Consider the following 23,334-nt stretch of genomic DNA (forward strand, 5'->3'; position numbering starts at 1 on the left):
ATGCCGGCGCGAGCGCATAGGTGCGCGCCGGCGTGCGCGGGCGCGCCCGGACGGGCAGCCGAGGCTTCCCGGCGGGGCCGCGTGTGCAGCCGGCGGCAGCGGCGGCGGCGGCGGCGCGGAGGAGGCGGCGGCGCGCAGCCCCGCAGCGCCCCGCGCAGCGCCCTGCGCAGCCCTCCGCGCAGCACCGCTGGGCGCCGGGGGCGGCTGCCGAGCGCGGCCCGGGGCGGCTCCCCGTGGAGCCGGGCGGCCCCGCCGCAAACTCTTCGGACGTGAAAGCGCCGCGGAGAAGGGCCAGCTGCTTTGCTGAAACAAGGCACACATATATTGAGTTTGTCAGGGATCATAAAATATGAATTGATTATTCAAACAGCCATTGATTATAAAAGAATGCTTACTGCAGCAATGGGAAAGGTTAAAAGGAAATTGACCCTCTGCGTACGTGACATAAAGTCATTAGGTAAATGAGATATTCATACAGAGTATAATCAAGGTCATGCTAATTTTATTTGCGGCATTCAACTCAAATCTTGCGCTTCGTTTGGGGGCAGTAAACTGTCTCCGAGGGAATAAAGACACCAGGTAGACCCCAGGTGCCGTTAAAAAAAGTAAGTAAAACCCAAAGAGGGCTGCAAATTACCCTGAAGTCCTGTGGCCGTGGTGGGCCCGATCCTGAGCCCCGGTGTGGCTGTGGGAGGGGGTCCCAGTCCCCGCGGAGAGGCGCGGAGCTCCGCGCAGGATCAGGCCTCCCTGGAGGGGTGCTCTCACCCCGCTGCTCCCGGCGGTCGCCTCCTCGGAGCCGGGGGAGAACTAGCGGTGCAGGCAGTGTCAAAGATCCTCGCCTCTCCCAGACAGGATGAGAACGTGTAAAAAAAATTAGATGTATTTATGCACATATTTATCCCCTCTAATTATAGAAATTAATCCTCTTACTTATGACTAAAAGGTAACGTCTAAGGCGTCCCTTTGATGTTTAACAGCATCATTTGTGGCTAACATTCCAACTGATTAAGGAATAATTGTTAAATGCTTTACAAGTGGATAGTGTTTAATTGAGAGGCATTCATAATTTTACGGCTTACCACAAAATGAAACGTAATTAAAAACGCAGGAATTTCCAACTGATTTTATTCCAATTATGTTTATTGTTCAGACTAATTATTGCAGAAGATGGGATGCTTTTACCCGTCTCTAAATGGCACACACGTCTCCCAAATATACCCTTGCCGGTTTTCTTTTCCAGGTACAGTCTTGGGAGGGCTTTCTTCAGTCTCCGTTCCCCCCACCCCCATTGTAATTAAATGCTCCAGCCTTTTCTTCTCTCCTCCATGCAACACCTTGAGATGTGAGAAAGTGATGGCAGCTCTCTTCCCTCAGAGCTCGAAGTAATTGTAGAAGGGCTGATGAATTTCTTGAAGAAACACTTGCCACACACTGAGGAAACCATCTCCTAGCAAGATTTTACAAACCAAAGTAAACAAAGAACCCCAGGGGCGATTTCCTCCTTTTGCGCAGCTTACTTCTCAATTTACCTCAGAAGTGATCACAAACACACAAGAATTACAACAGAAATCATAGCTGGTCTGGGGAAAATATTCCGGATGAAAATAAGCAGAGAAATAAAAGGCGTTCAAAGGCAGAGACGGTCATTAAAATACCTGCCAGGCGCGCTGCCGTTCCCCAAACCAACCTTTCCTTCTTCCCCGTGAACTCAGAGCTCTCTTTAGCATCTCTTTAAATAAACAGATCCCTAAAACACACACACACACACACACACACACACACACAAATAACAACAACAACAATCCTCAGGTCCTTCTCAGCAATGTCTTTAAACAAGCTCCCCCCCGCAGGGGGGTGAAGTGGGGAGTAAAGTTACTTGACTAATTTCACTGTTTGCGCGGTCGAAGAGAGTTTAGCGTGTAAACGGATTTGTTTATTCTTGAGTTTTTCTACACCCCCCCAACTGGGCTCTCGGAGAAAATTAAAGAGAGGTGTCCGAGACCATGCTAATAAAAAATCGGCGCTTATGACTAATCAGACCGGATCAACCCCTCTTAAAATGAGGGTTGGTGGGAATAAAACAGCCAGTACTGCTTCCAACTTGCGTTTTTCATTTGGGCTCCCAGCTGTTAAGAAAGGAGTACAGATATTCATTGCTCCTTTTGTTTCCTTTTTTTCTACCAGTACCCAAACGTACGTGGTGCATGGGTGCAGTTCGGGGGTGGGGGGGAGGCTGTTGCTCTCTTTGGGAGGGTTTCGGCATTCACAGGTGTGCTTTGGATCATCTGTGTCTTTCTGTATAGTTTCCCAATTCTCCTGAAGGGTTTAATCTAGGTGTGATGGTAGCAAAGTGTTTAAATTCTACTGGGGAAATAAGGGCGCGGGGGGTGGGAGGGAAATTCCCTCTTATGGCAAGTTAGAAATGGCCCAAGCTTTCCAAAGGGACGTTTAAAGTGGACTTAATAGAGCAATGTCTTTACTTTTTAGCTTCAGCTAAGAGTCCTGAATTCTTTGATTAAACTGACATAGATTTCCAGAGATGGGGAAAAGGAGGGGTATCTGGGGTGGGCATTTTATGTAAATGAGCAAATCCGAAATGTATTACAAATTCACTGTAATAAAACTGACAGTTTTGACAGTATTGACAACATAAATATATGTTGGAACACAGCACTTTCAGACACTTAACCGATGAAGCAATAAAAAGATTCGACTACAATATTTCAAATAATCGACATTGATGTTTTGATACATCATTTTTATACCTCGAATCGATCTATCACTCTGTGACCGGTCAATTTTAAGTAAAAATCTGCTGCAATTATTTACGCTATTGCCAATGACGACCTAATAACTGTTTTCAATTAATTACAGCAAAACTAAGCATTATGAGGACTAACCGGCCGTATATTCTGTTGTACGGTCCCTTGCATTTCTTGCATGGAGAACAAACACATATATGTATATTGCTTTCCCTTTGTGGGATCAAAAGAAAGACGTACAAAGGCTATCAGAATCTTTTAGAAAGAAAACTCTCTTTTAGGAACACACCGCGGGCACTCATCACATATTTCTAGGAAACACGCTATGTTATTTTGTCAGCTCTTTCTCTATGCACTACCAAACCGGGCTCCTAAGATTTTTCCTTTCTTTTCTCTTTGGGCTGAGCGCTGAATCTCACTTCAAACAATGGGCCGGGCAGCTCTTTCAAAAAGAGGGAGATTCGTGCTTCGAGTGATGGCGTGTGTGGTGTGTCCCCGTATCATTTCAAAAGAAATAGGAGGATATTGTTCTCTCCGGACCGAGAACTCCAGTGTAAAAATGAGGGCACTCCTCTTCTGGAGTTTTATAGGCAGCTGGAGAACAAAAGTGAATATTTTGAGTGAGGGAGAAGAGAAAGCTCTAAGCGGCGTTTGGAGGCTTCTCGGATGCTCTGATGTTGCACTAAAGCGGTTTAGTTTGCCCTAACTATCCTTATGGTTACGATGTCACATTGCAAAGATGGATTTTTTTTTAAAGCTTCAAGCTTCTTCCAACAAATGCAAATTCGATTTTTAACTACCCTGATAGAAACAGCCTGCACGCCGTTATAAACAAAACCATGACAGATTTTTTTTTCTTTCTGCTTTTGATGGAAATACGCACGTTGGCTGCTGATGGTCCTCACTTTTACAAACCTCCCAGTCCACGACGTAAAAAAGCTCAGCACTCGTTGTATATTAGTGCTTCACGCGCATCCGCGTGTGAGGCAAGTTAGACCCACGAGACGGGGCGGGGGGGCTAAAAGGGGCCCTTCCGTGCCCCCTCTCACCGCCACGGCCCCGGCCCCGGCCCCGCGGGGCAGGGGGACAAGCGCCCAAAGCCGCGGAGCGGTTGAGCGGCGGAGGCGCAGAGCCGGAGGCCGCGCCGGGCTCCGCGCCGGGCCGGGCGGGCCGGGCCCTCGGAGGGGCTGCGCAGCGCGGCGCGGCGCGGCGCGGCGCGGCGGGAGCGCGCTGGAGCCCCGCCAGATAGCGCTAGAGGGCTGCTGATGGCACCGCCGCCTCCGCGGCACCGCGGGCGGGGGCAGCGCGAAGCCGGGGAAGGGGCATCCCGCAAGGGCCGGGCTGAGCCCGTGCGGGCTGCGGGGGACCGTAGGGCTTGGGAGCGGGTGCAGAACCCGGTCCCTCTTGGTTCGCGGCGGTCTAAAAAGCGGGGGGAGGGAGGGAAGAAAGAGGGTTAAAAGGAAGTTAACAGGTAAGTAAATGAACCTCCTCCTAATCCAGCTCCCAAAGATCGCAGTCATACCGCAGTCGAGGTCAAGAAAAGTTCACCGCGATGGGCTACCATTGACTTTCTGGACTGGAAAGATTTTCTAAAACTAACAGATTGCTGAAAAGCGAAGTACATTATTTTCAGGAGGGGGGATGAGGGTGAAGAGCTAAATGAATCCAGTGATCTCCAGAAGCTAAAATGCGCATGATTTCACAGGGGCATCCGAGATGGGACCTCGAATCTCCTGCAGCTGCGGAAAGTCGGAGGGGAAACAAACTGGATTGGGACGAATAAAAACTGACTCAAGTTACAACAACGAGCCGTATAGGCAACGCAGAGAGCCTTAAAGAGAAATTGTGGAGATAGGAATTGGAACTGTGGAATAATCCCGATTATAAAAATGAAAAGGTACTATTTGCACCCCACGCTTCGCCTTGCGAGCAGAATGGAAAGAAAAATTTCTGGGGATTTTGCCACAAGATCATAGTTACATTGTACCCTGCAGATACCTTTTAACAGACAGGTTGCTTTCTTCCTTAAATCTGATACATTTCCTAGAAGTATAGTTGAACATGAAATGCCAATTCAAATATTCAAAATAATTCACTCTATTTCACAGTCTCCTTAGCCCATCTATTATGAATTTTGCCTGCAAATGTAGAGTATATCTTTCTGGATACAATGGCATCATCCAAAAATACTTCAACTCAGCGCACAAACAAACAAACATTGAATAAAGTTACAAACAAGATTAAGGTTTAAGTTATTTGTCCCTGTAGTAAGGCGTCAATTGTTCTAACAGATGTAGGGAGGCTAAGAGGATTTAAACCACGCAAATTTAATAAACCAGATTAACAATAGGTGCTTTCCACAAATGCTAGGAACCGTAAAGTAAATCTACCCCAAATTACCTATTAGACCACAGCACTGCCTACAAGGAGTGCAGAGAATTTCCGAAGGGGGCAAAGAGGATCTCGTGTAAGCATAGTTTGTTTTCCCCCAGAAACCTTTCTATTTGCATTAAATCTTGCACTACACACACACACACACACACACAAGCAGTAGTTTAAGATACACGATGGAATATATTCTTGAAATCCGAAATATTACCTGTTGTGCCATCCGCTTTTGCAAGGCTGGGGAAAAAGAGAGAGAGAGAGCGGGCGAGCGAGCGAACGAGCGAGGCACGTCTCAAAGCCAGCAAAGGACTGAGAAGCCACACTTCGGAAAGGCTGATTGAAAACAGACTCTTAAGTTTTAGAGGATTTTCTCTCTCACTCCCTCCAAGGGCTAAGAAGCCGATTTGGGAGTTTGAAGGGAATAGTTTTCAGCGTCCATATTTGTTCTGGTGCACTTGTAAAATGCGATTTGAAGAGGATCTTTAGCCCTCTGATTGTCTTTGTATTGTTTTTCTTGAAACGGATCTTTTGCCCTTAATGAAACCCCACACAGCTGGACAGCTCCTTCTCGGACACTGAGAGCGCTAACCCCAAACTGACCCCAATTTGACACCACAAGATGAAATTTTACCGCCTGTTAAAACCATTTCCAGCCTCGGCAAAAGGAGCTGGCTGTTGACTGAGATGCACTTCCATACCGGACACCTCATTTCTCTTTGGACTTTTGGGCTGATCTTAAAAAAAAAAAAAAAAAAAAAAAAAAAAAAAAAGAGAGAGAGAGAGAGGGAGAGAGAAAAGGAAAAAAACCGACTCGGCTCTCCCACACTTTTCCGAGGAACATCCTCTGCTGTGGAAGTGATGCACGAGAAATCGAAATTAGCCAATTTAATTTCCGTGAATAACTGGCTTTTAAAAGAAATACATCATCACGCTAAAAATAATAATAATAATAATAACATGAGAACTTGGAAACCTCGACTCTCCACGTACCCCATTTCCCTCTGAGTTCCCAACAGCATCTTTGTAATAGCTGAGTACTTTCACTTAAGGGCGCTAAATTGAGATTCCCTTTTAATGGCTAAACTGTAGCACTTTATAAACCACGTTCTCTGTGTGCTTTAATCCACTGGGATAGTGAAGAGAAGAGGAAAAGGCTTCAGCTCTTTTCACGGAAAAAAAGACACAACAGGAACATGAAAAGCCCCTCATTTATCATATGAAATTTCACTTTCTATCAAGTTAAAATCATTTTTAAAAGTTGGTCCCCGTCCCAGATTACATACACGCACAGCAGGGCTGGCCAACGCAGGGGGTTAATTAAAAAAAAAAAAAAAAAAAACACACAAGTGAAAGGAGGAAAGGAGCAGCACTGAGCACTTCAAAATCTTTGGCTGTTTTTTGCAGCCTTGGTTTTTGGCTGCTTTCTAGCAATTCTTTAGTCCAGAGAACCGAGATCTACAGGCATTCCCGTGAAAAACACAATTATGAAAAAAAATAAAGTCTAAAATTTTGTCCTAAACAATGAAGCGCCTTCTTCTATGGGAGCAAAGTCGTTTAAAAACTTCCTTTTGTGAAGAAAACTGATGAACTTCTCCCACATCACTCCCAGCCTGAGATCTGAACAAATACATGGAGCCTTCAGTGTAACTAGATTGCTTTTGCACGGCCACGTTAGAAGGAAAGACCTCTTCTTCAGTGATACCGAAGCTATTGGAAATGAGACACACTTGTATATCTCAAGAGGCATGGGTCTGGGTTTGCACTGCCTCGGTTAAAAAATAAGTTTAGAAGCTACAAATATTTAAAATATGTCATCGAAGCTGGCTGTATTGGCTGTATCACAACCAAGTGATTCCACAGAAGTTTAGGAATTTGGAATCTTTTGGGGGAGGAGGGAAGAGAAAAATAAATAAAAACAAATAGCATTCATCGATGACTAGATCTCTTAAAAAAAATCTGCTAGAAAAGTACAGCTGTAAAAGTAGGAAAGGATTTGCATAACCTACTGCTCTGTAGGTCTCCGTGCACCCAAAGGATTAGCCAAGCATTCATTACCATGAATATCTTGAATTACGCTAGCGATTTATACGACAGAGTATAAAATACTGCACAAGAAGACTGGCTTTTTCCTTCCGAAATGAATCGACTTAACCACTGCTTGAAAGAGATCTACATACTAAGGGCTTTTTTACTCACCTTTCTTTACAGTCCCGTGAAAGTCAGTCACAGCAATTCGGTTGCTCTTAGGACTAGCTTTAATCTTGGAGGAGATCCTCTAGGAAAAAAAAACGGGTCTGCTCTCCGGCTTCTGGCGGTTTTTAAGCAGAGTGCAACTCTGGCTTAAAAGTAGGAGAGTGACTTTTCTCCATATCGCCCTCATATTTGTAAATACAGCGTGCTCTGCAGGGCTCGGCGCTATCAGAACACGCAGGAATGCCCACTGGCGTTTGTCAGCCTTCCACACTATCTTTCTTTATATGTGAGGGCTGATTTCCCGCAGACATCATTGTTATGATGGCTCATTTAATCAAACTGTTTAATTGCTCCGGTAATCACTATCATCATCACAGGTACTCAATCATTCATCATTTTGGAGGGGTTTATTGACCTCTGGAGCTCATTCCCTACGCCTATTAAAATCAGGCCAAATTTCTATAACTATCCTTTGAGTCATTTTCTTAAAGTCCCCCCCCCCGCCAAAAAAAAAAAAAAAATCCTAAAATCATCCTCATTATCATGAAAACAAAACAAAACAAAACAAACCCTAACTGAATCAAAGACATTTTTCTGCGGTGTACGTTTAAAAGCTATCTATGTATGAGGCCACATTCACAACTGGGTACATAATCATTGATAAATCCCACTATTAACGGGATAGTCTGTTTTAGATTTTATGTGCAGGGGACCGTGAACGAGGGTGGGGGGTTGGGGAGGACAAAACTGCAGCAATCGATAGTTTGACCATCGCTCCTCCCCTAAACTTCAAGCATCCCCCATGATTGATGATCCCGGGTAGCTTTGGTAATTGACTGTTCTGAGGTAAGGCATGCTTTAGCTCCGGCAAAGCGATTGGGCGAGAGAAACACACCAAAATTAACGTGTGTGTGTGTGTGTGTGCGTGTGTGTGTGTGTGTTTGGAAAAGTTCATTTGGTGCTCAAGGGTGGGGGTGCAATATCTCACTTAATTTGCTAAATAACCCCACTGTAATTAGCACTACCATTAGAAGGCATTACCGAGCTAATACTCAGCATACATTCCACAAGCGCGACGTAGATACACGGCAAACTCCAGAAGCATACACACGGAAATACTGCGCACACCGACGGATCCGCTCAAAGTGAACATGCAAACAAAAATCTACATAACATCTGGATCTATCCTACAAAAGGCTGAGCATGACTTTGTTTTTAAGCCCTTTTCAAAGACCGGCAGCCTCATCACACAACTAAAAGGGATTTCCCCCTCTTTCCCCCCGCCTCTCCCCCCCCCAAGACATCCACAGCGTGGTTGATAGCAGCGATCACTTAATGAAGAGCGGTGCCAAATATGGTTTGAATGAGGCGTTCTCTTCATGCCCTGGAAAATTAATTTTTAAGAAAGCACAATGAATTTACACAGGAAAGAAACCACACTTGCAACATAACATGCTGGCGGAGACACAGCACTTCGCTAGAGCAGGCTGCCTTCCTAGGGAAGATCAACTTTACATGCCCCCCCACCCCCCTTACACTGTAGCTCTCGGTGCCCTCAGACTCGCATACCATTCGCGGCAACACTGATAGCTGGAGATTTAAATAAATAATTCAATACATAAATCAGACGCTAAACATCGCGATTAATCGGAAGGTATTTTGCTGCTAAAATAATCTAGCGCAAACCAACCCGGTCTGGGCTTCTACCGCACTTTTCTTCTCGCTCCCTGCAGTTTTCCCTGCCTCTCCCCCCTCGCACACTCGCACACACGCACTCTCCCTGTCCTTCCTCCCCTGCCTCCCTCCCTCCCTCCCTCGCTCCCGCCCGCCCGCTCCCTCCCTCCCTCCCTCTCTCGCACGCTCTCTCCTTCCTACACGCGCTGGGTTGCTCGGGGCAGGGGCTGCTGCGCGGCTCCCCCCGCGCGGCGCTGCAGCCGCCCTGCTGGCGCGCTGCGCATCGGCGGCGCTCTGCCGGCTGGGGCGCCCCGCGCCCGCGCCCGCGCCGCGCCCGCCGCTGCCGCCGCTCCCCGCCGCCGCTCCCCGCCGCCGCCGCCGCCGCCGCCGCCGCTCCCGCGCCCGCGCCCGCGCCCGCGCCCCGCCGCCGCTCCCCGCCGCCGCCGCCGCCGCCGCCGCGCTGCAGGACTGGCTATGGCCACCACTACTTCCGGGTTCCGTCACTTCATTCTCCCGCCGATCAGCGCTGCAAAACTGAGCCTCTTCTATAAGCCAGCCAGCAGCCAACCTGCCAACACTTACTGACACTCACTCATCTCAGAGAGAGAGGGAGAGAGGGAGACAAAATACCTACCGGAAAAAAAAAAAAAAAAAAAAAGAGGAGAGAGGGGGAAGTCCGGGCTTTGCAAACTATTCAATTTTTCTTCGCATCTTCCCCCACCCCCCTTCACGGTACTTAAAAAAAAACCCTATAGCGATCCTAAAAGGCAAAACCCAAGCGCGGAGTTACTGGAAGAAGAACCCGGGGTTAAAAAGATTCCTCCTCTCTTCTTCATCATCATCAACCATCATTCATTCACTACCTTGACATTCCCTGGCTTTGATTGACAGCTGGAGTGGCAAAAAGCCATGAGACACGACAGTTTGGTTACATGTGGGTTGCTGACGGGCCGATCGTAACCTTCAGTTTGGGGGCTTGACAATTTTTTTTTTTTTTGCGTAGAGAAAGAAAAAAGGAAAAAGAGAGAGAAAGAGAAAAAGGAAAAGAGAAAGAGAGAAAAAGAAGAAATACACAGAAACTCATCGTGGTTCTTGACTGTTTTTTATATATTATTGTTATTGTTATTGTTGTTGTTATTATTTACCCATATTGGAGAATAGGAGAAGTCTATAAGTGGGTCGCAAAAAAAAAAAAAAAAAAAAAAAGGAATCTTCTTCACTCTAAATCACTTTCTTTGCTGGACTGGGATATTAAATATACGACACATCCAGGAGTTTATTGGAGCGCAGACTGATGGCGCAAAGGGTAGGTTTAAATCTCCAACACTTACCTATATATAAATCCTCTTTTAAAAGGGGCCTGTCCGATTTGGTCTCCTCTGTTGCTGATGATGATGGCGGCCACTATTAAAAAATAGCAGCAAAAATTATTCACTAGCTTTTTGTGTCTGTGTGTGAGTGTCTCTGTGTGTGTGTCTCTCTCTGCAATTGTTCCACGTTTTTTTCCTCTCCAGCTTTTCCCCCAGCAGCGCGATTTCCCTGCTCTATAGCTGCTCAGTAGCACGGGTTTCACAGGGGAAAGCTTGCTGCTGCTGCTGCTGCTGCCGTTGCCGCTGCTGCCTAGGAAAGACTAGGAAATACTTATGTGTGTGTGTATATATACGAATGTATATATATGTATACATACATAGCTGCTTGTTTTGTCCCTGGCTTTGACAAGAACAAGGGGAATTGCTCCTAAATAATGTTTCTGGTAACTTTCAGATTATTTCCCCCTTTATCTCCCCCCCTCCGATGCACCCCATCTTTCCTCTCTCCTTCCCAGTGTTGATTTATTTATATAGTTCCTTTTGATTCTGCCTGTTTATTCATTTATATTTTATTTTTTGTCCTTCCATTCTAATTCAGGGTAACTCCAGTTTCTCTCCTCCGTTTCCTTCCTTTTCATCCCGGTTTCCTTGCTAGGGTTTCTCCTTCCCCTGCTGAAGCGGACCGTCTCCCCCCGCACACACACGCAGACACACACACTTTCCCCCTTTACCTCTCCTTACACCCCCGCTCCCCCCTCAGCCTCTCCAGCCTCTGCTCCCTGTCCCACTTGATTTCAGTTTGTACCTTTCTCCCCCTGTTGCAGCTGTTCGTGTTTTGTTTTGCTCTGCTCGTGCCTGTCTGGGTGCTTTACTCTCTTCTGACTTTTGTTGTTGTTGTTTGTTTGTTTTTTTATTCCTCTTTCTCTTTCTCTTCCCCTCTCTCTTTCTCTCGCTCTCGTCTCTTCCGGCCCGTTTTTTGACAGTACGATGAGCTGCCCCACTACGGCGGGATGGACGGAGTAGGGGTGCCGGCGTCCATGTACGGGGACCCCCACGCGCCGCGGCCGATCCCCCCGGTGCACCACCTCAACCACGGGCCGCCGCTCCACGCCGGCCAGCACTACGGCGCCCACGCCCCGCACCCCAATGTCATGCCGGCCAGCATGGGCTCCGCTGTCAACGACGCCCTGAAGCGGGACAAGGATGCGATCTACGGGTAGGTGCCGCCGGGCCGCCGGCGCCATGGCCCTGCTCGGCAGCGCCGGGGCGCGGGGAGCGGCGCGGGGCAGGGGCGGCGGGCGCGGGGCAGGGGCGGCGGGCGCGGCGCGGGCGGCGGAGCGGAGCCCCGCGGGCCCGGCCGGCCGCCGCGGCTCGGGCGGCCCCCGCTCTCTGACCCGGGCGGGAGGGACGCGGGCGCGGAGGCGCCGTGTGCCGCTACCGCTGCCACGAATTTTAGCACAAGCACAGCCTGAGCCTGATTCTTAGCTGAGGTGCCAGCGCCTCAGCAAACGCCTCCTGTAAAAATATACCTCTAAGTGGAAGAGGTTGCGTTTGGGAGGCATGCTGCTGTTTCCTTTTTTTTCTCTTTTTTTTGCCGTGGGTTTTTTTGTCTTTCTCGGAAAGGCCCCAGTCAGGAGTTCAGATAGGAGAGGTGGCTCTCATTGCGCTGGATTTCAGTCGAAGAAGTGTCGTTCTGGTGATCTCGTTGATCAAGATGCCATAATAACACTCTTCCAACACTGTAAATAAAGAGCTATTCAAATGGCCGAAGACAGTAAGAATAAAAGGGATTCGCTTCTCACAAGCAGCTCTTCCTGAGTTAGAAGGAATAAATACATTGGAGGCAGTGAGCTGAGTCTTCTGTTTAGGAAAGAAAGAACATGGGAGAAAAAAAACCCAAACCGTATCCAGCAAAACTCAAGCCTGTGCCAGTGCATTGCTTGGGGGGAATGACACCGATTCCCTTCAGTGCCTTTTGGAAAAAATACTAAATTATCCTAAAAGGAGAGATAGCAACATCTATGACAGAGTGTGGGGCCTTGATCAGACACCAAAGGAGAAAACAGACAAACGTATGCTTACTACTTAGCACGCATATAATATATATTATTTTCTGACTACGCCAACTATGGGAAAATATTTCTAGAAGTGCTCCCCCCCCGCCGCCCCCTCCCCAGCTCACTTATCTGGACAGCTGGTATTTTATTTGGGTGTGCTTCCTAAGCCAGGAAACTTCACCACATTTTTTGTTAGCAGGCTCCTTGAAAAATAAAATTACGTATTAAGTAGTTTGCACAGTTTGCCTACCCGTGTTTCTCATTTTAGGTCATCGCTTGAGGGTAGGGATGGGATCTTCCAGGTTTCACGTTATTTTAAGCTGTGGCTAAAAGTGTAAGATTCCCAGCTGAGCTATTGCCTGCTTGTGTGCGTGTGTTTGGTGCGTTGTGCGTTTGGAGCAGAGGTCATTTTTGTCCTGATTTGTGGGGACTGCACAGGGATGCGGCTCGGGCATTCGCAGTTTCCAAAAAACCCTCGTTTTTATTTCAAAATGGGATTCTTCCCTGTTCTGCTCGAAGCAATATTGAAAGGCAGCAGAGCGTGGATATGTTCGTGTGTGTGTGTGTCTGTGTGTGTACGTGCATTTAAAAAAAAAAATACTTGTTGATTAGAGCTCTTCTTTCCTCCCTCTCCCCCCACCCCTCCGCTCTCTTTGTGTGCCACTGCCCGGTAGGCACCCGTTGTTCCCCCTCTTAGCTCTGGTCTTTGAGAAGTGCGAGCTGGCGACCTGCACGCCCCGGGAGCCCGGCGTGGCCGGCGGGGACGTCTGCTCCTCCGACTCCTTCAACGAGGACATCGCCGTCTTCGCCAAGCAGGTCCGGCACCGCTCCCCCCGGCCCGGCCCGGCCCGGCCCGGCCCTCCCCAGCGCCCCGGCCCCGGCCCCGCTCGGCCGCCGGGGGCGGCGGGGTGCGCGCCGCGCCGCGGCCCGGCTCGCCCTGACGCTCCTCCGCGGAGAGCCCCTCCGCGCCGCCGCGTTTAACACCCTCGCCCTCGCCCTCATGAATTAGTGAAAGGGAAATGCGACTGTGGTCGAGCTGGGGAGGCAGAGGAAGCGGGAGAGAGGGAAGAGATCAAAAAGAGAGGGCTCGCGTGACAGGGCAGCGCGCTCCGCTCTGGGCTGCCGGCAGCGGGGTAGGCTCCTTTCCACATCAACAGGGACTCCGGGGCGTCCAGCCGGATTTTGATGTGACCTGTACTGGCTAGTTTTGTCACATGCTTTTCCCCTTCAAGTGATTCGGTTACAGGGCTGAGGAAAGAAGCCGTAATTTACGCTGCTTTTTCATCTTCTTGTAGGTCCGCGCTGAAAAACCACTTTTTTCTTCAAACCCAGAGCTGGACAATTTGGTAAGGCCTCACCTCGTGGCCCCGCTCCCCTCCCGCCTTTCCCACCCCTCGCAGCAAGCTCACAGCAAGCGCCCGCCGCACCCCGGGCACCGCGGAGGCAGGCTGCGCTGAGGCACCCCGGCTGGAGGCGCAGGGGAGGGGGGCAGAGCCAGAAGGCTCCCAAACTACCGTCAAGAGGCTTCAAAGAGCTCTACGTTTAAAGTGAGCCGAGGCAAACTCTCAAGTCCCAATGCATTGCAAAGCTGTGTTTAAAAGCCACGGGAAGCTAAAGTGAAGGAAATAACTGCTTAAGAAGAGAGAGCTGGAGATTTCTAACGTAATTCTTTTGCTAATGTGAATGATTTCAATATTCAAAGTGCCTAAATCCGCTTGTAAAGAAGATGCCAAACTATTCATCTTGGGCATCCCCCCTTTCTTCTAAGGACGTGGGGTGTGAGAGTGTGTGTTTGGCCTCTCTGCGGACCCTCAGAAATGAGGGCCGGGATGTTGAGAGGGAGGGAGGAAAGGAGGGAAGAGGTTTTCTCCAAGATCGAGGTAATAAAACACTAATCACTGCTTTTCGAAAAAATATGATAAAAATCAAGTGCTTAGGTTAAAGTTGATCAAAATTGCTCAAGCATGACCAATGAGCTAAAATCCTGGATAATGACTGCGCGCCCGGACAATCCCCTCTCCCCCTCGCCCATTTGGGCTCGCAGCTCTGCACAGCCCCCGTGCCTCTCTCTCCCATGTAACCCCTTGCTCAAAACTTTCTTGCAGATGATTCAAGCAATACAAGTACTAAGGTTTCACCTTTTGGAATTAGAAAAGGTAAGAGCCAGGGAGGTGGGGGGGGGGGGCAAGCGATTCCCTCCCCCCCGCCTCCTGCCCCCCTTGATTGTTTGGGACAGCTTGTAAACATGGCCAGAGCAGATAGGGGAAACGCAGTGTGATAATGTAACCTGTGCCATAAGAGCATGTGACACCCGACAGCCATGCTCAGCCCAGCCCGGCATTTCTCTCTCAGTGTAATTTCAACCGAGTCATTAAATATATATATTATTAACCCCGTTACATCCTTCTTACCCCTTGCCTCACTTGAAGCTCTTTCTCTGACTTGGAAATAATATGTTTAAAAAAAGAAGAAATGAAAGCACTCCTGCTTTACTCCAGCCCTGGCAGGCATATTAACCCCAAACAAGCACTAAATGTTTGGAGGAGGCAGGGGGCCCTTGCTCGGCGTGGGGAGGGGGCTGTGCCCTGGGATGAGAACGGCTGTTCCCAGGGCCTCAGCGAATATCTTCATTTTAATAGTCCCGGCCACCTATACTTTACATATACCTTCCCCCCCCCCCCCCCCGGTTTAAACAGATCCCATCCCGAGTGACTAGTTGTACCTGTCTGGGCTGTGTATGTTCCAGAGATACTGCCTAGGTCCAGCTTCCAATGTTTTGATATTATCATCAAATCGGATTTTCCTCTGCACACTAGACTGAGCCCACTATCTCTCTCTCTAACTTGTTGCTGCGGCAAGTCTCTAGAGAATAATATGTGCTGCAACAATTTCTCTATTGTTTCCTTGCCTTCAACTATTGTGCACCTTAATTAGAGTTACTTGTGGAGTAGATCAGAGTGTTGTTCTTACTACCAAAAAAAGTTGCAATTTGATATTTTGCTATTATTGCTGCTATTCTTGTTACTGTTTTCAGGTTCATGAGTTGTGCGATAACTTCTGCCATCGGTACATTAGTTGTTTGAAAGGAAAAATGCCAATAGACCTCGTTATTGATGAAAGGGATGGCAGCTCCAAATCAGATCACGAAGAACTCTCAGGATCTTCCACAAATTTAGCCGACCATGTAAGTCCTTTTGATTTTTTTATGGCATTCTTTAAGACTTTAACCAGCTTAGAGAACCTGTCCCTGATTTCGTTGTTTTGGTGTTGTTGTCCAGTATTATTATTATTTTTACCTTTTGCAAGTTCGGGTCCCATCTTTTCACTTTCTTCCCTCATGATTTGTAAAGTCATAAAAATGCAAAAGGTTATTTCTGTTTCCATCGTAAAGCAGCGAGTTTGCAATGGTTTGTAAAGTTTCCTGATCTGGGCAACTTGAAGAGCTAGCAAATTGTCTGTTTGATGTGGTGATCGGTGCTTTCTCTTCTTCTTTGCCAACTCTGTAATAAATGCAGCAATGTAAGAAAATAGAGACAAGAAAGTTAGGGAGAAAGTTTGCTGATTTACTCCCCCCCCCCTTGTGGGGATGACAAGTGATGAGAATTATTGGCAATACTACATTGCATTAAAAAAAGGTTAGCACATTAGTTTCCAATGCTTGTGCTTTATAGCAACTTATTGTCAGAATATGGACTTATTGCCAAACGCCTGAAGCATCTTCATAATAAAAGACAGTAACCTTGATGAAACAATTATTAACAATGTATTACAGAAAGCTGGAGAGAATTATGATTGAGTAACCGTAGGTTAGCGGTTGATTTTAACACTTTAGGAGTTGGTGAATTCGTGTTATGTGTGTAGGACTGAACGTTGGTGTGCGTGGTAAGGCGAGTGCCTTTGTTTTTCCGGGTTTTGCAAATAATGTTTTGGAGCAGATCTTGTGATACTTTAAAATATGTAGACACAGAGAGACTTTGAGAAGTGAAGGAAAAGATTGCAGCTGGTACCACAGAAAAGGGAATGAATAGCTATGGTTTAAAAGAGTGGGTGTGAACTCTAGTTTATTTATAGGAATGCATCCCTGGGGGGGGGAAAGGGTTTACACAGTTTTAGATTCAATTGAACTCATAATCTAAATGATACAGTCTAATATTTTAGCAGTTGAAATATTAATTTAACACCCGGTGTGAAGTTAACCGTGCTTTCTGCACAGACGCCTGCCTTTATTTCCTGGTGTGTTAAGAAGAGTAGCTTTAAGCCCAGGGAGAATGAGCCTTCTAGGAGCTTTTGTTTCTTTTGAAAACGTGTTGTTGGTATGTGTATTTGATAATTACATTAGACCTGGACTGAAGCTCAACTGGGAAATAAAATAATAATAAATTCTTCTAAATTCCACCCCCCCCCCCCCATTCCCAGCACGGGTTAGTCCTAGAGCCTGAAAATATTTTTGGACCGAAGTCTTAGCTTTAATTTTCTCATTTTGATTTGGTAAACATTGTACAACAAGATTTTTTGTGATGTTTTACATTTTAAATGTATTATTTTGAGAAAAAAAAGTATGTAGCTGTCCCTGAAAGTTTCTCTGCTTATCAGTTATCTCATCTGTAGATAATAAACTCTATGAGGCATGACACTATTTTAAAAATATTTGTTTTATGGCATTTTCCAAACCTAAATTTGTACGTGTAAGTATTAAGGGGGTGTACTAGAAAAGAAATTTAAATGAGTGGCAACCTGAAAGATACAAGCTCATTGTGTGTATAACTCAGCGCAATACAAAAAAGTATATGTTTCTGCAGTGCAGTTTCTTTACTAGAGTGTGTTTCAAGTGGAAGTGTAGAAATGGAGCATGCTTATGTTTATATTGAAGAGATTAGATAAACTAGCCTGTTTAGGGTTCTGGCAGATGGCAAATGCTCAAGCCAATTTGCAGTGCTCCATTATAATATTTAAATTCACACACAATGATAGGACAAGGGCGGAGGGGGTTAGCATTTTGATAATTTGATAACTATTATCTTCACTACGAAGAATCTCCTCTTGCTTTTGTGGCCCAAAAAACAAACTAAAGTAAATATGACAACCCATTTATCTTGCACCCGTTAGGGTTTACCACTTCATTGGGTATTATAATTTAAAGCCTTTTATTTCCTGGAGATTTGAGCTATAACATTTTTACTTTAGCCCCCTGCTATTTGTTTTGAAAGGAAGCAATAATTTGTGCAACCAGAACACCAACTGGGAAATGAAGAGTTGTATCACATAGTTACATTTTATTCATGCGTTTTGGGAAATGTGTCTCCTTATTGCATTTTTTTGGGGGGTATATTAGCTTGTTTTCCCAACAAAACTTTAACGCTCTTTTATAGCTAAGTCAAACTACTGTGTATGTACGTTTAGATTCACATTGTACTAAGTTGCAGCAAGGAGAAATTCACTTTTATTCATAAAGAAGGAAAAGCCTTAAAAAATTGTTCATATATAGATGCAAGAGTATAAAGTGAACTATCTTTTGTGACCATCTACCTGAAAATTTAATAGTTCAAGCATGCAAATTTGTCCAATTTGACTCTCCAGATTTATTTTTTCATTTGCTTTGATATGCATATTTAATATATAGCCTCAGGCTAGATCTCATTTGGTGAAAGTTGGTGCAGGGGTGATGATGAGCCACTTCAGAAGGACAGAGACAGCATGTTGTTTCCTCTGTTTTATGTACTGGCCCACTATTCTGATCCATGGATCTTCCCCTCATGGTTTTATTTGCACATGAAATACTAGGAGCATTTCAACTGATTGGCTATGAATAATGACAGCCAAAAAGAAGTGTAGTTTAATTTGTTTGTGCCAAGGTTTCTCTTGTGGAGGTGACAGTTTGTGACAGCTGTTTGACACCCCCAAAATCCATACACCTCTATTCTTATTAAGTGGTATCAAGCTGCAGTGTGTGTGTGTGGGGGGGGGGGTGGCGGTGACAGTGGCAGTGGTGAACTCAGAACTAATGCAGCCCTCTAAAGCAGTTTTATTCCTTTGCTAGACCTGAAAATGCAGCTCAAGGGAAAGTAACAGAATAAAATGTGGGATTAGCCAATATTTACCACAAGACTTTTTAAGTGGGATATCCAGATACTGCATATTTCCTTTTTTGAAATCTACTGCTGTAACATTTATATAACTTAATTGAAAAACAAAAACAACAGCAACAAAGGAAAGAGCTCTTTAAAGATGTACCTGTCCTGGAAAAAGGAGACAGCTGTAAGCAGTTGTGCTATATGTGTTTGGTAATAAATGTATATGTTAATTTTATTTTAGTGCACTATTAACTGTTATATAACATAGTAAGTGTAAAGGGGCCAGGGACTTGGTAAATCAAATAGCGCGGTGCAGGCCACAAGAAGCTGAAACTTTTGTTATTACTCTGCTATGTTTAGTAAATATAACAGCTCATAATTAGTGTTTGAATTTTTAACACCCTCATATTTTTTTATTGCTCTGAGGTATTAGCTGTAGATGGGAAGAAGGTAATTACAGCTATGCCCTGGCTTAAACAGATCAGTTAAGAAAAAAAAAAGAAAGAAAGAAACAAACAAACAAACAAAAACCTTTCCAGCTGCAGTTCAGGTTGAGTTTCCCAGCACAGAGAATTTATTATTGTTCAATATAAACATGCTGGGCCCTATCCTGCATTCTGCATTCAGCCTGAAATATCTGTTGAGACTGCCCACAAATCTTATTTTTTTCTTTCTGACTATACAAATCTGAAAACTGTAATGCTTGTAAAATTTGGAGATTTTTAAACTTTTTCAAGCATATGAGAGCATTCTCTACTTTATTTACATTTCTTTTGTACCTGGCTTCACCTGATGCCACACGGTTCTTCCTTTAGCATAAACCTACTTTGAAGCTTACTACTTCTCCCATAGAAATTTATGGACCCCTTCCACTGGCTTTTGTGGAAGCAGGATCAGGGCCTCAGTCTTCTTGATATTTGTTTATATGCTAAAGTCAATTTGCAGCTGAGAAGTAATAATATACAGATCATCATTCATAAAATATAATTAAAAATGGGTAGAAAAATACATACATCTCTTTTTTATAAAAGGACTGTTGACAGATTAGAAATCTGATGCCTTAGCTGTAGAAGAGAAATATTTGTTTGAATATTAAACCCTTCAGCTCTCAAATAAGGAGATATTAGATAGCTTTTTTTTGTACTTTTGGACATCAAGACATTTTATATTTCTTTAATATTCCTTACTGAAGACTGGTCTATGCAAATTCCTGATATCTTGCAGATGAGAAAAAAATATAAATAGGGTGCTATATACCTCTCCCAGTTATATAATTAAACCTTTTGGTAAGATTTCACTGACTCATGAGGACGTGATTATTGGCCTGATACTGCATTCTCTAGGTATTCCACACTTTTATGGGCTTCAGTGGGAGTTTTGAGTATGACAGAAATGCAGGATCAGACCCCAAAGGTGCTTTCTTGTTTGTAATATGTCAGAAGAGGAATAAAGTAGCTAACTGAAGCAATAATAAGGCAACCTATTTTTAATAACTGTTTTTCTTAATACGTGGTTTAAAAACTTGGGATGTTGCCGTAGGCCCTGCATGTTCTCAAGGAGCAAGGAGCATCAGGAACTTTCCGATACCGTAGAGAGTATTGCATATTTCCTGTTTTTGATGCGTGGTGCTGTTCCAAGTCACCATACAGTTTAAATTTGACTATTTTAATTTTAATCTGAGCTCCCTCAGTCTGAAAAGATAACACATTTCGCTGTCTATTGATGTCGGTGTTCCCTCTTTGGTTTGAGTTGCCTATCGTTCTAGATGAAGTGCAGCCACATAAAATGAAGTAGAAGGAGAGAAAAAAAAAAAAACCAAACACCTGATTTTTCAGGTCTCAGTTCTTTACTGACAGATGGCTTACATGTCTGTTTTCAATTTTAATTGAAAAATACAAAGCACTTACCTTTAAAAATGTTTCCACATTCTAGGAGTGTCAAAGATTCCTCTTGACACTTCTCTCAAATGGAAAGCCTAGGGATAAGAATGTCAGAATTAAAAATTAGGTATTTGTAAATATGTAGAAACGTACACAAATATCTGATAGCTCACAATGCTTTGTCTTCTAACTTGTGTAATTCTGCTGGAAAATAGTCAGTTACAAGATCATGTTAAACATGCATCTGTAAGAAAATACACCTTAGTAATATCAAGTGTAGTCTTTTTCAAAAACATACATATCATGCCAAATCACTGTTTTTCATGGTCCATTTACTTATTGAAAATTTCTTTATAGAAGTTTATTATTGCCACACTTCACAACACCCTCTAAGATATCACCTTGAACTTTATACGTATAAAACACACACATGCACACGTGTGTGTGTGTATGGGTTTATATGTCTGGCACAGTATATCATGTTTTGATATACAGCAGCACATAGGGACACATTTTTGTGGTCTCAGTCATGTCAGTAGTTCCACTGTGTTTACAGGTGTTACTTGTAGGAACAAGGTGAGCAAGATTTGGCTCAAAGTTGAGGGGGAAAATGCCAGGTGTATCAGTAGTCAGTGCAGTTTTGTGTTTGTAAAATTAATTTCCTAGAGCAACCTGCAGACCTTTGAGTCCGGTTATCATAATAGAGAGTGAGTTGTATAGCTCTTATATTTTCTTTTGTGAGAGAAGGTATGTTTTATTTGTTTGTTCAAGATAAATGGTTTCATCCCTTTCACGCGATAAAATGTAAGGGCCTGATCCTGTCGTGGTTATATGCTGAAAACTTCACTTAAAGTCTGTGAGCTAAATCTGGCTCATCTTACTGATGTGGATATCAATTGGCCTGATTTTGATTTTACTTCCCAGTTATAAATCAAAAGTAACTTCCTTACGGTTATTTGAGTTTTTAATATCACCATAAAAAGCAGCGTGAAGTCAGAATCAGCCCTAGTGGGACTACACGCACTCACAAAAAATTAGCCAGATTTTGTACAGTGGAAATTCTGGGCATACAAAGTAAGAAATGCAATTTAGCAAAAGGTTATCCTATATCAAATATGCCTTACAACATCTCTGTTCGAGAAATCCTGTAGCAGTTAAAAATGCTTACAGTTTCCACCAGATTTGCAGCATCGACAAAAGAGTAACACATCGGATTTGCTTTGTATACCAAGAGACTCTTGTCCTTTCTGTTGCTCTTTTCTAGATTTAGCAAAATTCAGTGGTGGTGCTAAATCAATTTTTTTTAACTTTCAAGGGAAAAAACACTGGCAAAATTGTGTTTTCTAGGGAAGGCTGTGTGTGTAAATGAGAAGCAGTGGATAGCAGCGGAGTGATCTCCTGTGGCCCTGCTAGTACAAGCTTTCCCCATATTGTCTCCTGCTTTTATATTAATTACAACTTGCATTATCAGCTGCGAGTCTGTAGCCCAGCAAATAGAAAATACTGCCCCTGGAGACCTAGCTTCTTGTATCTATTTTCCATCTCCTTCTATTGTGCTCTACTCAGTATTCGCTGCTTTTCTCCTGGTAACCCTGCTCTTTAACACAATTAGGTAAGAGCAAGAGGAGCACCATATTTGACTCCCAATTATTAAAACTACTGGGAATAGATACATGTGTGCTGTTTATCTTGTAGTAGTTGAGGTCATACGTGTGTGTGTGTATATGTTATAGTCCATGTATATCTATATTTGTGTGTGTATATACATACATATCTATATATACACATACACAAAACAGGCAATTGCATTTTAGCAGCCATCACCCACACTCTTTGATGAGTTTCTGCAATGTAGATTACTAGAACCTGCAAGAAGAAGCCAGGCTATCAGCTTATGTAATTCACCTATTGCTATCTGTACTTCTTTTTACGGTGCAATAGCTTAATACAAATTTCATTGAAATCAATAGAAAAATTACCATTAATGTCAGTGGACTCTGGATCAGGATCTCTCTAGGTAGCTAAACTATATTGATTAAGTGTTTCTAGTGAACTACTCTTTAGATGTGTCACTGGGTCCCATTTTTGTGGAGGTATACATAAAATAACTACTTACGATTCAGCATTTGGCCAAGAAGTTTTTCTTGAGGGATGCGAAGTTGGAAACAGTCTAGAAGAAAAAGCAGAAGTTGACTGGCACATACAATGATCTTAGTCCAAGGGAAAAAAATGTTGTTTTTTATGTGGCTGTAAGCTCTGCCCCTAGAGTTATTTCCATTTGTTACAATATTAAAGCATAGTTATTTTCCTCACTTTCAAATTCTTCCAGCGTACCGTTGCATCTTGTAAATATCCCATCTTATTATTTCTATCCTTCAACAAAATGCTGCCAAATTGTTTCCTCAGGAAAACTGTGTCACAAGAAATACACTGAATTCCCAATCAATACAGTCTTCTTTCTAAAACTGGGTCTACAAACTGAGGTCAAGAACAACTCGGTCTGGTAGAGACAGCAAGTGTTTTCAGCTGCAGGAAGTCTTATTCAGTGATCCTTTCCAAATCATTACAATTTTGAAACATAAAGGCCGGCCTAGCTTTTGAAATACTGTATGATAGGTTTTGGATGACATTTGCCTTAAAACATAGCTGAGGTGTTACCAGTTAATTATTGTAATTTTCATATGTGTGATAAGGAGCCCCAACAGCAGCCAGCTTAAGAGAGCCTGCAGTGCATAAAATTAACATAACTCACTGTGTTCCCTGAAAAGTTTAGCCTAGGTGAACATGTTGCAATTATTACATTTTCTAAAAGAAGGTTCCAGCCTGATATTGTTGGAAGGCTAAACTCATGCTATGCTATTGTTTCTTTCCTTTTTCATGTATTTCTTCTAGCTCTTTATCTGATTACCATCCAGCAAACAGCTGACGCTAAGAGGCTGCAGAGGGCTGAAGAGCTCCTGTCTGCTGTTTGCCTTCAGCTTGAAGCTATTTGAGTGGCT

General features: G+C 44.4%; 1 protein-coding gene and 1 long non-coding RNA gene across 6 annotated transcripts in view; one reads left to right on the top strand and one right to left on the bottom strand.

Annotated features, from left to right (window-relative positions):
* Positions 1-222: 222 nt before the first annotated feature.
* Positions 223-9,099, bottom strand: LOC106482811 (uncharacterized). 4 transcript variants are annotated; one of them, XR_010884167.1, is made up of 4 exons: positions 9,034-9,099; positions 7,347-7,425; positions 638-1,447; positions 223-303 (listed from the first exon to the last, which is right to left on the bottom strand). It is a non-coding gene; the product is annotated as an uncharacterized lncRNA (long non-coding RNA). The 4 variants fall into 4 exon arrangements; XR_001292239.2 differs by lacking the exon at positions 9,034-9,099 and having other exon boundaries at positions 7,347-8,303; XR_001292238.2 differs by lacking the exons at positions 7,347-7,425; positions 9,034-9,099 and adding an exon at positions 5,362-5,906.
* A 334-nt stretch (positions 9,100-9,433) lies between these two features.
* The window catches only part of MEIS2 (Meis homeobox 2), a 172,178-nt gene continuing 158,277 nt past the window's right edge, over positions 9,434-23,334 (top strand). Inside the window, exons 1-6 of one of the 2 annotated variants that reach the window (XM_067296650.1) lie at positions 9,434-10,323; positions 11,311-11,543; positions 13,059-13,200; positions 13,680-13,730; positions 14,490-14,540; positions 15,419-15,568. In XM_067296650.1, coding sequence (XP_067152751.1) covers positions 10,312-10,323; positions 11,311-11,543; positions 13,059-13,200; positions 13,680-13,730; positions 14,490-14,540; positions 15,419-15,568 — 639 coding nt within the window. In that variant the 5' untranslated portion in view covers positions 9,434-10,311. The remainder of the gene's footprint in view (positions 10,324-11,310; positions 11,544-13,058; positions 13,201-13,679; positions 13,731-14,489; positions 14,541-15,418; positions 15,569-23,334) is intronic. The other variant, XM_067296649.1, reaches the window with a different exon arrangement.

Source organism: Apteryx mantelli, chromosome 4, assembly GCF_036417845.1.
Source record: "Apteryx mantelli isolate bAptMan1 chromosome 4, bAptMan1.hap1, whole genome shotgun sequence".
Classification (NCBI taxonomy): domain Eukaryota; kingdom Metazoa; phylum Chordata; class Aves; order Apterygiformes; family Apterygidae; genus Apteryx; species Apteryx mantelli.